This window comes from Scyliorhinus canicula, chromosome 4 (genome assembly GCF_902713615.1).
Source record: "Scyliorhinus canicula chromosome 4, sScyCan1.1, whole genome shotgun sequence".
NCBI classification, from domain to species: Eukaryota; Metazoa; Chordata; class Chondrichthyes; order Carcharhiniformes; family Scyliorhinidae; genus Scyliorhinus; species Scyliorhinus canicula.
Window position 1 is genome coordinate 169408681 of NC_052149.1, and position 17935 is coordinate 169426615.

Here is a 17935-nt window from a genome sequence, read left to right on the forward strand (position 1 = left end):
ATTTTGCGGTGGAGGATCGAGCTCTCCACCTATAACTACGAGACCTTGTATCGTCCTGGGAAGCTCAATGAGCCCCTAGATGCCCTGTCCCATGGTATCTGCGCCAACGCGCAAGCAGACCCGTTACGGGCTATCCACAATGACCTCTGTCATCCGGGAGTCACCTGGCTTCTCCACTTCATCAAGGCCCGCAACCTGCCTGCTCCACTGAGGTCAGGGCCATGACCAGGGACTGCCAAATATGCGCAGAGTGCAAACCGCACTTCTTTCAGCCAGACAAGGCCCACCTGGTGAAGGCCTCCCGCCCCTTCGAACGCCTCCGCATGGATTTTAAAAGGCCCCGCCCCTCCAGCTGACCGTAAAGTGTACTTTCTCAACATTGTTGAGTACTCATGTTTTCCCTTTGCCATCCCATGCCCCGACGTGACCTCTGCCACTGTCATCAAGGCCCTCGGCAGCATCTTCACCCTGTTCGGTTTCCTTACCAACTTACATAGTAATCGGGGCGCCTCTTTTATGAGTGATGAGCTGTGTCAGTACCTACTCAGTAAGGACATCGTCTCAAGCAGGACTACCAGCTACAACCCCCGGGGAAATGGGCAGGTGTTGAGGGAGAATGCTACAGTCTGGAAGGCTGTCCTTCTGGCCCTACGGTCTAGAAGTCTCCCAGTCTCACGCTGGCAGGAGGTCCTCCGCGATGCGGTCCACTCCATCCGGTCACTCTTGTGTACTGCAACTAATGAGACCCCTCACGACCAGCTATTTGTCTTTCCTAGGACATCGATCTCCGGGGTCTCGCTTCCGTCCTGGCTAACAACACTTGGGCCTGCCCTCCTCTAGAAACCCGTGAGGAGCCTTAAGGCTGACTCCCTGGTCAAGAGGGTCCAGCTCCTCCACGTGAACCCTCAGTATGCCTACATGGCACACCGCGACGGACGGCCGGACACAGTCTCCCTCTGGGACCTGGCTCCCACGGGTACGCCCACGCCCACCATCACAGCACCCCTTCCGTCTGCCTCCCCATCTACACCAACATCCTCCCTGGATCTATTAGCTCCGACCCTGCGCCATCACCCTGTCCGGGACCCTGTTGTGAGGAGGACATGCTCCCGGAGCCGGAGGTCTCGATACCTGTGCCTACACCGCAGCCAGGGCTGCGGCGTTCGCAGTGGATGATATAGGCTCCAATCAGCTCTCGTCATGCTGTTCATTAGCTGGACATATCAGCAGGGGGTCAAGATAGTCAGTGGTTAACAGCACTTATAAATAGCCTGCCCTGGTTAAAGCTAGTCTGCAACTTTTAAAGGGGAGGAGCATTATGACTGGAGCAGGTACTGGGAATCATCGGTAGATGGTAAAGAGAGGAATGATGAAGAGGGAAGGGAACAGCCTCCAAGGGTTTTGGACACTTAACTGGAGATTTCTGTGGAGGAGATGGAAAGGAGGAGAGATATGTTTTAAGAGAAGAGGTCCAGGGCCCTCAAGATGCTCATTGAGAAGACAGTGGAAGCAGACAGCTATGAAGGTCAATGGCAGAATCCTGAGCACCTGGATTCAATATCATAAGAAGTTCAAAGACCTTACATGATTGTTCAAGGTCAGGGGAGGTATCTTGAAATGCCAAATCCGAGCAACTGCATCATTAGCTTCTGCCCACTGCAGAAATCAGGACATGCACATCATTCACCCACCACCAATCTCCATCAATCTGGACTCATACCTGACATTCATACACATTACCTCAACCTCACGCACATTTCACTGCTGCAGGTCTCACTCACCTTACCAACACTGCCAGCTATTCAATGATAACATTGATTTAAGGGAAGCTGCACAGCTCTCCCGTGTCCACGGAAGGTCGCCCAGCAAACCCTGTCAGATTATTAGACACTCGACTCCTGATCGTGGGACCCATAATGAAAGGTAGGTGGGACAGTCACTGAAACCCATTCCCTTGCCCCTGTCTCCGCACACCACCTCCCTGCAACATCCGCACCGCAATGCCCATCCCTCCCCCAATCACCTTTAGTCTGGGGTCCCAGGATGTTCCTGGGCCTCTGCTGAGTGCATTGTTGCCAGCTGTCACCGCTCTCATTGGTGATGAGGAGTAGCTGCCAGCCTCTGATTGAGGGCACCATTCAGCGGGCAGACCTCAAACACAGAGGTAGCCCGGCAGTGGCCTGGAGGGCATGGAACTGATGGGATTTGCTGCCGATTATCCAACCTGTGGGCGAGATGCCCATCGGCCTGGAAAAATCCAGCCCATTGTACCTGCATGTATTCATTGTTCAAACTGGGCAAACATACAATTGCTTGTCTTGTTCGCACAGGTCCCAGTTACCCTGATCGGGGCACTGTCCTGCCTTTTTGCTTTCATGACCACAAAAAGTGCTATAACTCAGCTAATGGTCCACAGGATGGAAGGATGAAGAGAAGGCTCAAGTGGAGCTCTACTTGAAGTGCAGCAGCATTGGCTTGAGTGAGTGGGACTTGTTTACTCAGAATGGCAAAAAAGTGCCTCTCAATCTGTGTTATGTTTTGAGACCCAACACCTTAATGGTGAGGCAAATTGACAGTAGAGAAGGATGGGAAATCCTTCACTCCACTTCCCATTAATTTCTCAAGTGCCCAAAGATCTGTAGGTCAAACATCAGCCTGCTCATTACAAGAAGACCCATGGCAAAAACATGCAACTCTGAGTGGAAGTTGTCTGTGAATGGAGGGACAGACCCTGCCAACGGCCACAGTCTATGGGTTAGTGTAAGTGATCCGCAATCAAAGAACAAAGAAAAGTACAGCACAGCCCTTCGGCCCTCCAAGCTTGTGCCGACCACGCTGCCCATCTAAACTAAAATATTCTATGCTTCCTGGGTCCGTATCCCTCTATTCCCATCCTATTCATGTATTTGTCAAGATGCCCCTTAAATGTCACTATCGTCCCTGCTTCCACCACCTCCTCCGGCAGCGAGTTCCAGGCAACCACTACCCATTGTGTAAAATACTTGCCTCGTACATCTCCTCGAAACCTTGTCCCTCGCACCTTAAACCTATGCCCCCTAGTAAGTGACCCCTCTACCCTGGGAAAAAGCCTCTATATATTCACTCTGTCTATGCCCCTCATAATTTTGTAGACCTCTATTAGGTCGCCCCTCAACCTCCGTCGTTCCAGTGAGAACAAACTGAGTTTATTCAACCGCTCCTCAGAGCTAATGCCCACCCTACCAGGGCAACATCCTGGTAAATCTCTTCTGCACCCTCTCTAAAGCCTCCACATCCTTCTGGTAGTGTGGTGACCAAAATTGAACACTATACTCCAAGTGTGGCCTAACTAAGGTTCTATACAGCTGCAACATGACTTGCCAATTCTTATACTGAATGCCCCGGCCAATGAAGGTAAGCATGCCGTATGCCTTCTTGACTACCTTCTCCACCTGTGTTCCCCCTTTCAGTGACCTGTAGACCTGTACACCTAGCTCTCTCTGGATGTCAATACTCTTGAGGGTTCTACCATTCACTGTATATTAACTACCTGCATTAGACCTTCCAAAATGCATTACCTCACATCTGTCCGGAATAAACTCAATCTGCCATCTCTCCGCCCAGGACTCCAAACGATCTAAATCCTGCTGTATCCTCTGACATTCCTAATCGCTATCCGCAATTCCACCAACCTTTGTGTCATCTGCAAACTTAATCAGACCAGTTACATTTTTCTCCAAATCATTTATATATACTACGAACAGCAAAGGTCCCAGCACTGATCCCTGCGGAACACCACTAGTCATAGCCCTCCAATCAGAAAAGCACTCTTCCATTACTACTCTCTGCCTTCTCTGACCTAGCCAGTTCCGTATCCATCTTGCCAGCTTACACCTGATCCCTTGTGACTTCACCTTTTGTACCAGTCTGCCTTGAGGGACCTTGTCAAAGGCCTCACTGAAATCCATATAGACAACATCCACTGCCCTATCTGCATCAATCATCTTTGTGACCTCTTCGAAAAGCTATCAAGTTAGTGAGACACGACCTCTCCTTCATAAAACCGTGCTGCCGCTCGCTAATACGTCCATTTGCTTCCAAATGGGAGTAGATCCTGTCTCGAAGAACTCTCTCCAGTAATTTCCCTACCACTGACGTACCACAAGGATCTGTTCTGGGGCCGTTGCTGTTTGTCATTTTTATAAATGACCTAGAGGAGGGCACAGAAGGTTGGGTGAGTAAATTTGCAGACGACACTAAAGTTGGTGGAGTTGTAGACAGTGTGGAAGGATGTTGCAGGTTACAGAGGGACATAGATAAGCTGCAGAGCTGGGCTGAGAGGTGGCAAATGGAGTTTAATGTAGAGAAGTGTGAGGTGATTCACTTTGGAAAGAATAACAGGAATGCGGAATATTTGGCTAATGGTAAAATTCTTAGCAGTGTGGATGAGCAGAGGGATCTCGGTGTCCATGTACATAGATCCCTGAAAGTTGCCACCCAGGTTGATAGGGTTGTGAAGAAGGCCTATGGTGTGTTGGCCTTTATTGGTAGAGGGATTGAGTTCCGGAGCCATGAGGTCATGTTGCAGCTGTACAAAACTCTGGTACGGCCGCATTTGGAGTATTGCGTACAGTTCTGGTCGCCTCATTATAGGAAGGACGTGGAAGCTTTGGAACGGGTGCAGAGGAGATTTATCAGGATGTTGCCTGGTATGGAGGGAAAATCTTATGAGGAAAGGCTGATGGACTTGAGGTTGTTTTCGTTAGAGAGAAGAAGGTTAAGAGGTGACTTAATAGAGGCATACAAAATGATCAGAGGGTTAGATAGGGTGGACAGTGAGAGCCTTCTCCCGCGGATGGAGGTGGCTAGCACGAGGGGACATAGCCTTAAATTGAGGGGTAATAGATATAGGACAGACGTCAGAGGTAGGTTTTTTACGCAAAGAGTGGTGAGGCCGTGGAATGCCCAACCTGCAACAGTAGTGAACTCGCCAACATTGAGGGCATTTAAAAGTTTATTGGATAAGCATATGGATGATAATGGCATAGTGTAGGTTAGATGGCCTTTAGTTTTTGACTTCCCATGTCGGTGCAACACCGTGGGCCGAAGGGCCTGTACTGCGCTGTATCGTTCTATGTTCTATGTTCTATGACGTAAGGCTCACCGGCCTGTACTTCTCTGGATTATCCTTGCTACCCTTCTTAAACAAAGGAACAAATTGGCTATTCTCCAGTCCTCCGGGACAACACCTGAAGACAGTGAGGATCCAAAGATTTCTGTCAAGGCCTCAGCAATTTCCTCTCTAGCCTCCTTCAGTATTCTGGAGTAGATCCCATCAGGCCCTGGGAACTTATCTACCTTAATATTTTTCAAGACGCCCAACACTTCATCTTTTTGGATCTCAATGTGACCCAGGCTATCTGCACACCCTTCTCCAGACTCAACATCCACCAATTCCTTCTCTTTGGTGAATACTGATGCAAAGTATTCATTTAGTACCTCACCCATTTCCTCTTGCTCCACACATAGAATCCCTTGCCTGTCCTTCAGTGGGCCAACCCTTTTCCTGGCTACCCTCTTGCTTTTTATGTACGTGTAAAAAACCTTAGGATTTTCCTTAACCCTATTTGCCAATGACTTTATGTGACCCCTTGTAGCCCTCCTGACTCCTTGCTTAAGTTCCTTTCTACTTTCCTTATATTCCACGCAGGCTTCGTCTGTTCCCATCCTTCTAGCCCTGACAAATGCCTCCTTTTTCTTTTTGACGAGGCCTACAATATCTCTCGTTATCCAAGGCTCCCGAAATGTGCCGTTTTTATCCTTCTTCCGCACAGGAATATGCCGGTCCTGAATTCCTTTCAACTGACATTTGAAAGCCTCCCACATGTCAGATGTTGATTTACCCTCAAACATCTGCCCCAATCTATGTTCTTCCGTTCCCGTCTAATATTGTTATAATTAGCCTTCCCCCTATTTAGCACATTCACCCTAGGACCACTCTTATCTTTGTCCACTAGTACTTTAAAACTTACTGAATTGTGGTCATTGTTCCCAAAATGCTCCCCGACTGAAACTTCTACCACCTGATTCCCCAATACCAGGTCCAGTACAGCCCCTTCCCTAGTTGGACTATCGACATATTGTTTTAAGAAGCCCTCCTGGATGCTCCTTACAAACTCTGCCCGGTCTAAGCCCCTATCACTAAGTGAGTCCCAGTCAATTTTCGGGAAGTTGAAGTCTCCCATCACAACAACCCTGTTGCTTTGACTCCTTTCCAAAATCTGTCCACCTATCTGCTCCTCTATCTCCCGCTGGCTGTTGGGAGGCCTGTTGTAAACCCCCAACATTGTGACTGAACCCTTCTTATTCCTGATCTCTACCCATATAGCCTTGCTGCCCTTTGAGGTGTCCTCCCGTAGTACAGCTGTGATATTCTCCCTAACCAGTAGCGCATCTCTGCCACCCCTTTTACATCTCCCTCTATCCCGCCTGAAACATCTAAATCCTGGAACGTTTAGCTGGCAATTCTGTCCTTCCCTCAACCAGGTCTCTGTAATGGTAACAACATCATAGTTCCAAATACTAATTCAAGCTCTAAGTTCATCTGCCTTATGCGTTATACTTCTTGTATGAAAACATATGCATTTCAGGCCACCAGACCCGCTGTTTTCAGCAACATCTCCCTGTTTGCTCTTCCTCAGATCCATACAGGCCCTATTCCCTAGTTCTCCCTCAATGTTTTCACCTTCAGACCTATTGCTCCAGTAACCATCCCCCTGCCGTACTAGTTTAAAACCTCCCGTGTGACACTAGCAAACCTCGTGGCCAGGATATTTATGCCTCTCCAGTTTAGATGCAACCTGTCCTTCTTATACAGGTCACACCTGCCCCGGAAGAGATCCCAGTGGTCCAAATAACGGAAACCCTCTCTCCTATACCAGCTGTTTAGCCACGTGTTTAGCTGCTCTATCTTCCTATTTCTGGCCTCACTGGCACGTGGCACAATCCTTTGCCTCCGACTGCAAAACATGGATTGGTTTTACAAACATGTCCAATGAATCCAGTAAGAAGTCTTACGACACCAGGTTAAAGTCCAACAGGTTTGTTTCAAACACGAGCTTTCGGAGCACTGCTCCTTCCTCAGGTGAATGAAAAGATATGTTCCAGAAACATATATATAGACAAAGTCAAAGATGCCAGACAATGCTCGGAATGCGAGTATTTGCGGGTAATCAAATCTTTACAGATCCAGAGATAGGGGTAATCCCAGGTTAAAGAGGTGTGAATTGTCTCAAGCCAGGACAGTTGGTAGGATTTTGCAAGTCCAGGCCAGATAGTGGGGGGTGAATGTAATGCGACATGAATCCAAGGTCCCAGTTGAGGCCGCACTCATGCGTGCGGAACTTGGCTATAATGAGTGCGGCCTCAACCGGGATCTTGGATTCATGACGCATTACATTCACCCCGGCCAACCTGCGCATGAAGCCGGCCAACCTGCACATGCGCGGCTGACGTCATTAGGCGCACCGGCCGCATCATTCTTGGTGCGACGCCCCTGCGGCCGAGAGTTACGGAGCGCCGCTCCTAGCCCCGCCGGGAGGGGAGAATAGGGGGTGAGGAGCGGCCTCCGAGGCCGTCGTGAAACTCGGCCGAGTTCACGACGGCCCTTCCGATTTTTCCCGGGAGCGGAGAATTCCGCCCAATCTTTAAGTTCTTGTAACTACAACTTACCTTTACGATTGCAGGCCATGCTATCACTGCTGCAAATAATTGATCCTCTTGCAGTTTAATACTATTAATTTTCATATTCATGGCATAATCATGTCTCATTTACTATTAAGCTTTGCTAAAAGGCTGAACCAACTAAACTGGATTGTTTGAGGAAATCCCAGAATATGTTAACACGAAAGGAATGCAATTAATTTTCAAGTATGGTTTTATGCAAGGTGTTTGGTGCTAAATAAGAGACTTGATGCGGCACTTGCTATTACAAGGGATGTAGCTGTGTGCACAGACTGGCTAAGAGATGCAAAGCAAAATTTGTGGTAAATAGAATTTTTTCAGATTAGCGGGAATTAGGTAGTGTTATTTCTTCAGGACCCATGAGGAAAAGTGGAAGAAATTGAAGGAAAACAAACAAAAGATTGGAGATGTTGGCAGATAGTCGGCCAGTGTAACTCAAGGTAGAGAAAACAAACACCTTTGATGGTAAGATTTTTTTATCAGATTGCTGGAACAGCTAAGATCTATCTTGAATGGTGGGGGTTCAGAAAGGAAAGGCCATAACAAAATAAAATGGGATTCTGTGCTTTATATACAGAGATATTGAATATAAAAGCAGGAGAGTGATGTTGAATCAAGATATTGATTAAGCCAGTGCTGGAGTACTGCACATACTACTGTACATCTTGTCCAAGGTTCGATTCCGGCTTGGATCACTGTCTGTGCGGAGTCTGCACTTCCTCCCCGTATGTGCGTGGGTTTCCTCTGGGTGCTCCGGTTTCCTCCCACAGTCCAAAGATGTGCAGGTTAGGTGGATTGGCCATGATAAATTGCCCTTAGTGTCCAAAATTGCCCTCAGTGTTGGGTGGGGTTACTGGGTTATGGGGATAGGGTGGAGGTGTTAACCTTGGGTAGGGTGCTCTTTCCAGGAGCCGGTGCAGACCCGATGGGCCAAATGGCCTCCTTCTGCACTGTAAATTCTATAATTCTATAGTTTTATATTACAGACATGGAACAGGGAACAGTAAGGATTCACTGGAATGGTATGAAGACAGAGAGGTTATAGTTGTGAAGGAAGGCAGGAAAAGATGGCACTTTATTTACTGGAGCATAGAAGGCAAATCTAATGAAACTTTTCAAAATTATGAAAGATACTTAGAGGATAAATAGTAATAGATTCGCTGGTTAGCAAACTGACAACAATTATCACAGGGAAAACAAAAAGGTGCATAAAATGATTTTTTCATATATTGGGTTATAAGCACATTGGAGGCTTTCGTATAATTTCTACATTGTCAGAGAATCTCTATGCAGAAGGAGGCCATTCGGCCCATCAAATCTGCACCGACCCTCTGAAAGAGCACCTTAACCAGACTCCCACCTTATCCTTACAATCCCGTAACCCCTCCTACCCTGCAAATCCCTGGACACAAAGGGGCAATTTATCATGGCCAATCTACCTAACCTGCACATCTTTGGACTGTGGGAGGAAACCGGAACACCCGGAGGAAACACACGCACACACGGGAGAACATGCAAACTCCACCCAGTCACGCGAGGCCGGAATTGAACCCGGGTCCCTGGTGCTGTGAGGCAGCAGTGCTCATCACTGTGCCACTGTGCCGTCCCTTCAGTGATTTTAGGCCTTCAGGAATTATACAGTATCAAAGATTTCACCAAAACTTGTACATGCAACATTTTTTGAAATGGTTGACCTAGCACTTACTTCCTAGCACTGAATAATACAATTTCAACATGCCTTTTAAAACCTGATTAATTGTCTTTCATAATAAAGTGACAAATTAACACTTTTTTTTTAGGTACCTCAGGAGGTAGATGCCAAAACAGAGAATAAGAGATAATCAGTTCTGATTCTGTATTAGCAATAGAAGTCTTCCAAGTTGCAGCCTTCATCATTCTAGGCAGCAACTAAATAATATTAGTAAGTAGGCCACTGACACTGCATTGCAAAAGGGTTACCATATAAATATGCAGACGTTAGTAAATGATGTCTGGCAAACATCTTCAATTTACTCTTACTCAGAAAATCCTTGGGTGGGATCTCCATTTTGCTGGAGGCCGGGGGTTTCCGGCGGCATGGGGCTGTCCCACAATGGGAAACCCCATTGACTGGCCGGCGTAACGGAGAATCCCTCCGGCGAGTCGAGGCCGAAAAGTGGCGTGGCGGAGAATCCAGCCCCTTATATTCTGGGATGGTGTGAAATTATCTGAGATTATTATGCAGGGTAATGTTGATTTCATGGCACAGTGGTTAGCACGGCTGGCTCACCGCGCCAGGGAACTGGTTTTGATTCCCATCTTGGATAACTGTCTGTGTGGTGTTTGCACGTGCTCCTGCGTGGGTCTCCTCTGAGTGCTCCAGTATACTCCCACAGTCCAAAGGTTAAGTGGATTGGCCATGCTACATTGCCCCTTAGAGTTAGGTGGGGTTGGGGGGGGGGGGGGGGTGGCTCTTTCATAGGGTCAGTGCAGACTCGATCGGCCAAATGGCCTTCTTTTGCACTGTAGGGATTACATTTCTGCTGTTGTGATGGAGATCATCAGTTAGCAATCAAGAATTATATTTAATTATTGTAAAGGAATCAGTGGCAATAGGAGAAGGCATTTCCTTTCTCTCCTTCATTGCAGCACAGCAGGGATCTATCGATGGCAACAGGCTCCAATCTGCAGTCCTTACCTTGTATTCTGTAAAAGAAAGAGAAGATATTTTACATGAAACAGAAGAATAAACAAAGCCATACCATTACAATTAAGTCTATCTAGCGCCTCTTCTATTATCTAAAGTTAAAATTCATCACTGCCCCTGTGAGTGGTTTCGGGCATTGAGAGACAAGTGTTCGCACAAGAACATTGACGCAGCAACATTACTACATATTATAAAACCACCAATATTTTAAATACCGTGTGGTCTTTGACCCTTTCCATCACCATCTCTAACCTGGTGCACTGCCATGCATACTGATGGTATGACTTTCTTGTCCTCAGAAAATTTTGGCACAAAATATTAAAATGTAGATATAATAATCCCGTCAGTACAGAAATTCTGAACCACCTTTAGCTGGTGAAGGGAAGGACATACCTTCCTTTTTAATTGTCAGTACTGTGTGCGTGCATCAATACACTTAACATTATTTTAACAATACAAACAGGTCCTCAGATGCTTTTTTAGTCTTTTTATATTTTATTTTATCCAGCCAGTCTTATTATCTTACCTCTCATTCCCCAGTTAACAGAACTGTTGTTATCATATTGGAAAATATCAGCACTCTGAGGCTAAAGAAGCGGTGAGTGGTATTGGGTGAAAATAAACAATCTGTTAGTTATTTTCAGTTTAAAATAACATTAATTGAACTGCTTTTTCACCACTCCGAGCATTAAAGCATCATCCTATCTTAAAGACTGATTTGATCAATATAATAAAGAATTTGCATGAAATCTTTACCTGGTTTGTTACATACTTAGAGAATGTGCAAATGTACAGTTATAAATTCTAATCATAACGCTGTATAATTACTTTGATATATTCAATGTTATTAAAACTGCACGTTGTAGACACCGACATCTCTCAACGCATGAATGCTTGTTGAGAGGCAGGTGATCCAGATAGGTGAGCTGGACACTTGGAGCATAAAAAATGACAATATATTTAAAATATCTTCACAAGGGTGGGAAAATAAAAAAATAAAATTCATTAGGTTAGGGTTAGGTGGATTGGCCATGCTAAATTGCCCGTAGTGTCCTAAAAAGTAAGGTTAAGAGTGGGGTTGTTGGGTTACGGGTATAGGGTGGATACATGGGTTTGAGTAGGGTGATCATGGCTCGGCACAACATCGAGGGCTGAAGGGCCTGTTCTATGCTGTACTGTTCTATGTTCTATTTGCAGGATATGGGCCCAGCTGGCTAGGCCAGCATTTATTGCCCATCCCTAGTTGCCCTTGAGAAGGTGGTGGTAAGCTGCCTTCTTCAACCGCTGAAGTCCCTGTGGTGTAGTTACACCCAAATTGAATCTAAAATCAGACAGAAGCAGACATTTACACTGAATGAATGCACACTTTCATTTTCCCCCTTCAGGAGACGAGCTAACCAGGAGATGAACAAAATGTAATCTTACCCTGTGCAATCCATTCCTCATATAAGCAGGAAGAGAAGCAGATTTGGAAATCAGTGGATCTGTGGTAAAATAATAGTTCCATTAGTATTACTAATGACAAAAGTAAAACCAAACTATCTTATAAAAACTATATCGGCAAAACAAAATGCTCAAAACTGAGAGGTAGAGGTTACATTTCATGCCTTGCTTTTCAAAGTCTGAACCCTGTTCCAATATCAGTGTGGAATTTGCACAAGTGAATTTACACAATGTATTGTAGATCCTCTTAAAACCACTAGATGGTGCTTGAAGTTAATATGTTGAGGAATCCTTGTTTTTGTGCAAATCGGCCGGAATAGGAAAACATAGGAAAGTTGATAGATTGATGTTGGATGAAGTAGAAATGTCTTTGCTCACCATCATAAAGAGAAACTATCGCAACGGAGGGGGATCTTATCGGAACTCTAATGTTGAAGAGTATTATATCTTTTTTAAAAAAGGCCAAAACATTTTGTGCACAAGCCTGATTTGCTACTCATAGAAAAATTCCAAATATGTTCTTTATGCAGACAGTTAGAATCTGGTTTTAAATAGTGCACAGCGGGTGTCTCACGCCCGCCCCCTCCACTGTGTTGAACAGATTTGAGTGAAATCTAGGCAGGGCACACCATGAAGAGCAGCAGACATAAGGGCGACACTCTCACATGTGGCATACCAGCTGGTGAAAGGATCTGGATATCAAATAAAGGAAGGATCCAGCACCACAAACACAAAGTAGAAGGCCAACAAGTGCTAAGCAAATTCAAGTGGCTTTGTTTTTTTACAATGTTCAGCTTTGTAACAAATTTACAGTAACAAGACATTCAAATAGTAAGTACAGGCATTCCATCCACATATTTCATTTTTCTTTTATTCATTCACGGATGTGGGCGTCGCTGGCTGGGCCAGCGTTTATTGCCAATCCCAGAGGCCATTTAAGAGTCAACCACATTTCTGTGGGTCTGGAGTCACATGTAGGCCAGACTAGGAAAGGACGACAGATTTCCTTCCCTCAAGGACATTAGTGAGCCAGGTGGGTGTTTACGACGAACGACAACAGTTGCATGGTCATCATTAGACTTTTAATTTCAGATCATTTTTATTTAAATCAAATTTCACCATCTGCCATGGTGGAATTTGAACTCAGGTCCCCAGAGTGCTACCCATGGTCTCTGGATTACTAGCCCAGCGACAATACCACTTGGCCATTGCCTCCCCTAATGTGTACCTCATGCGCTGCAGGAAAGGATGTCCCGAAGCGTGGTACATTGGTGAGACCATGCAGACGCTGCGACAACTAATGAACAGACATCACGCAACAATCGCCAGGCAGGAATGTTCCCTTCCAGTTGGGGAACACTTCAGTAGTCCAGGGCATTCAGCCTCTAATCTTCGGGTAAGCGTTCTCCAAGGCAGCCTTCAGAATGCGCAACAACGCAGAATCGCCGAGCAGAAACTTATAGCCAAGTTCCGCACACATGAGTAGGGCCTCAACCGGGACCTGGGATTCATGTTGCACTACATTCACCCCCCACCATCTGGCCTGGGCTTGTGAAATCCTACCAACTGTCCTGGCTTGACACAATTCACACCTCTTTAACCTGCTCCAGCTAGACCTGTGAAGACTTAATTACCTGCAAAGACTCGCATTCAAGTATCATCTTGTATTTTTGACTTTGTCTATACATATGTTTCTGGAACCTACCTCTTCGTTCAGAAAGGAGCAGTGCTCCGAAAGCTAGTGATTCAAAATAAATCTGTTGGACTTTAACCTGGTGTTGTAAGACTTCTTACTGTCCCCTAATGTAATGAGCCTCTCTATGAAGAAACCAATGAAAATTAATATTGAAATTAATTGAAGGGTTAGGGTCACACTATTAAAAAATGTAAGCCACAAAATGGATGGATTATGGTCAAGTTATGTAGAATATGATTGGCAGATCATGATGTTCAGAGTTTCTGAAAATTAAACCATGAAATGGAATGTATATTGTGACTTATCCACAGCCATCACTTTATTTTGTGTGGATAATGAATCTTGTGATGAAATGTAGCACATACCTGTGTAATAAAATGTAGCACATAACTATTCTATGACATGCAGCACAGAATTATGCAATAAAACATAGCATGCTATTAAATGTCCCCAAAAAAAGTAGTAGAGTGCTATGTGGTGAAATGCGGCTGTGGTTGGAGGATTACAGTCAGCCTACGGACAGCAATGGCAGCATTCCATTATCCAAGTTCCCTTCTTAAATAAACCAAATTAAAATTAGGTTAGTAATGAATCCAACCAGTAATACCCTGCCCAGCAATGATATGCTGAAACAATTCAAAACAGCTTTGTATCATGTTTGAAAAACGTGATTGCAGGATTCCTAGAAATATCAAATTTTGGGTTTAACAACAGGCTGCCTTTTACTTACCACTGTCGCCCATATATGTTCCTCTGGGAGCTGTAATCAGAGGATTTAAAGCAAATTAGTAACTCTCTCTTACCAAAAACTGGTCTGAATGCTTTACCAGTAAGCAATTTTTTCATGACTTAGCAACAATGTGAATAGATTATTTTTTATCATTGTGAGAAATGGGAAATTATAATGCAATTAAAATCATTCAATTGAATAGGAGCTGAGAAATGAGAAATTGTTGCTAACAAATGCAAGATAATCATTGGCTGTGAATAAGGTGTGGAAAAGGACATGACTCCGGTACGTGTGCGTAAAACCACGGTTAATGACATTACCTACATAACTGCAATTGAACAACAAAAATGAAGTGGGGAAAAATAATAATTTATTATGCAGATGTATTTCACAGGATATTCTTCTGGTTCAATACTTTGTGTAATTTCGGGCAGGATCATCTGCTCTGGCTGGTGTAGAGCTTGGAGGTGGAAAGCTAAGTCATTTAAAGAAACAAGGGCATTTTTAAGGGCAGGGAAGAGAAGCTGGGCAGGTGTTAGGGAGTTGCAAATATACAGGTTTCCGAAAGAACAAATTACAGTCCAGATAACCAGGGAATTGGGACAGAAACAATCTCTAAGACGACTGAAGTTATGAGAACAGAGACCAAGGTATTATTCAGAAGAATTCAAGGACGATTATGCAAAGTGTTCTGAATTAAAGAGACAATTGCAGTAACCAGAGTTAAAGTGGTAAAGTTTCGGAGGTAACTAAATGTTTGGTGCCATTTTATTAGCGTTTGGAAATTGAGAGTTAAAGCAATTATGAATAGTTTGTGTATCAGTCAAGACAAATAAATCCTAATGGGGTTGGTGTAAAACCTGCACTGTGATCACTGTTAAAAGTGGAGCGGAAGCTTTCCTTAATTGTGTAATTTGAAAAACCTGGACTGGATTTCGAAATACAAACCGCTAAGGGAAAGCATTATTGTGAGAGAAGATTTTAAAGTGTGTTTTTGGGAGTGAAGTTTGGAAACTTTCATGTGACAATCATCTGAGGGGGATTCTGAGCAGAAACCCACAGACACTAATTTAGGTTTGAAGCAGAGTGTATTTGACTAGAGCCAATCTGAGTGCTTAAAGAACTTTGTGTGTGAATGAGATCATTAGAGCGTTAGACGTACTTTGTCATCTGTTTTAGTCTTAAAGTCTGTGTGTAATTGTTAAGGTAAGGGAGGGGGGAGTAAAGAGGTTGTGAATCATAATCCAATCTTTTCATGTTTAATGGGTACTTTTTCCGTGCTGTTTCCATGTTAATTAGCGGTCTTGTGACTCTATTCCTCCACGTTTTATATAAAAAAGTATCAGTTACGGTCTTTTGAGCCAGGGTTCCATTCTGGGATCCTCCCGTCCAGTAATAATACCAACTGGTATCATAACATTATAGGACAGTGATTTAAGGGGTGAAGATACAAGATACCAAATTAGGTTATAGTCAGGATTTCAGGTTTGACTTACATTATAAGAACATAAGAACGAGAAGCAGGAGTTCGTAATTTAGCCCCTGGAGCCTGCTCCACCATTCAATACAATCATGGCTGATCTCATCTCAGCCTTATCTCCACCTTTCTGACTGCTCCCCATAATAGGGCAGCACGGTAGCATTGTGGATAGCACAATGGCTTCACAGCTCCAGGGTCCCAGGTTCGATTCCGGCTTGGGTCACTGTCTGTGCGGAGTCTGCACATCCTCCCCGTGTGTGCGTGGGTTTCCTCCGGGTGCTCCGGTTTCCTCCCACAGTCCAAAGATGTGCAGGTTAGGTGGATTGGCCATGATAAATTGCCCTTAGTGTACAAAATTGCCCTTAGTGTACAAAATTGCCCTTAGTGTTGGGTGGGGTTACTGGGTTATTGGGATAGGGGGAGGTGTTGACCTTGGGTAGTGTGCTCTTTCCAAGAGCCGGTGCAGACTCGATGGGCCGAATGGCCTCCTTCTGCACTGTAAATTCTATGAAAACCCTTCATCCCGCTACTAATTAAAAACGTGTCTATCTCTTCCTTAAATTAGTTTAGTCTGGTGTCCACTGCACTCTGGGATAGGGAATTCCACTGACTTACAGCCTTTTGAGTGAAGTCAATTCCCTTCACATCTGTTTTAAATCTCCCACTCCTTCGCCTAAAATTATCGCCTTTCATTCTACAACGTCCAACAAGGGGAATTGTTCACTCTATGTTTATCCTGTCAATCACTGTTAGCATCTTATATACCTCAATGGGATCCCCTCTCGTTCTTCTAAACTCCAGTGAGTAAATTGCTCAATCACTCTTCATAAGACACGTCCTTCATCCCTGGAATCAATCGAGTGAATCTTCTCTGAACTTTCTAATGCCATCCATTTCCATCCTTCCTCAAGTAAGGGGACGAAAACTGTGGAGTACTCCAGTTGCAGTTTCACCAATGCCCTATACAGTTGTAACAGCAATTCCCTACTTATATACTCTATTTAATTAGCAATGAATATCAGAATTCCATTTGTCTTCCTTATCATCTGCTGTAACTCCATACTAACGTTCTGTGATTCATGCAAGAGGATACCCAGATCCCTCTGCACTGAAGCATTTTGAAGTTTCTCTCCATTTAGATAATAAGTTGCCTTTTTATTCCTCCAACCAAAATGGCAATGGATGGGTTAGCCAATCCTCTATCCGAGCTAATATAATACCCCCAACTCCATGAGATTGTATCTTGTGTATTAACCTTATCAAATGTCTTCTGGATGTTCCGCTGTAGATCTGGTGTATCCATTGCTCCCAATGGTGCTGGTGGATCTGTAGAGTCTCCGACTGACCGGCAACTCATGGAAGCGGCATCTCAACCCTTAAAGGGACAGAAGACCTGCCGCTATGCAGTTAGTTGTCTAATATATACAGAATTACTTCAGTGCTCCAGGAAATGGCCATCATGGGGTTGTCCCAGCTTTCTGGCGTGTTGACATGGATGCCGTTAAGTTTAGCCCTATGTGGGTCAATTTGACCAACCACACTGTGCACGCTGAATATTACCAATATTAGTTACATTTATTTGTTTTTCTCTTTCCTCTCCATCATCTCAGATTCTGTATGCATCCCTACTCCAAGAGGGGCAGTTTCAAGACTATTTCCAACATAGGATTTGTACCAATTTGTAAAAAGTGTGCGGAAACAGTCTAGGTTGGCAGAGCAGTTGGCAATTTACCCGGACTGGATTCTCTGCTGACCTGATGCAGGCAGAAAGATTGATGATTGGGCAGAGAATCCAGCGTCGTCAAAAAATGGATCGGTGCTCGACGTCGACTTGTTTCCGGATCTCTGGTTCCCCACTGACGGCGGGGATATATCGAGATATATTTTGTTATGGGGGAATCTTTGGCAGGGGTTTCCGTTATGGGGGTTCTGGTGGGAGTCTCTGTTATTGGGGTCAGTGGGGGTGGCCTGGATCACCCTCATGCATGCGCACTGTGCAATTCCCATGCGGGGGGGGGGGGGGGGGGGGTCAAGATTTGCATTGCGGGGTGTGGGAGGGAGGGAGGCCAGTCGCTATCAGACCACCCACTCAAAATAGCTGCCGATAGTGGGATTTGCAGGGAAATCCCTTGCAATCCCGGCCAAACACCATTTTGCATGACAAGGGATAGAGAATCG

The 17935-nt window shown here is 45.0% G+C and overlaps 1 protein-coding gene across 16 annotated transcripts in view; it reads right to left on the reverse strand.

The window, feature by feature from the left end:
- Positions 1-17935, reverse strand: part of ablim3 (actin binding LIM protein family, member 3) — a 420986-nt gene that overhangs the window by 13015 nt on the left and 390036 nt on the right. For all 16 annotated transcript variants that reach the window (XM_038795510.1, XM_038795522.1, XM_038795521.1 and 13 more), the window contains 4 exons: positions 14278-14307; positions 11834-11892; positions 10935-10995; positions 10400-10407 (listed from right to left, as the gene is read on the reverse strand). In XM_038795510.1, coding sequence (XP_038651438.1) covers positions 10400-10407; positions 10935-10995; positions 11834-11892; positions 14278-14307 — 158 coding nt within the window. The remainder of the gene's footprint in view (positions 1-10399; positions 10408-10934; positions 10996-11833; positions 11893-14277; positions 14308-17935) is intronic.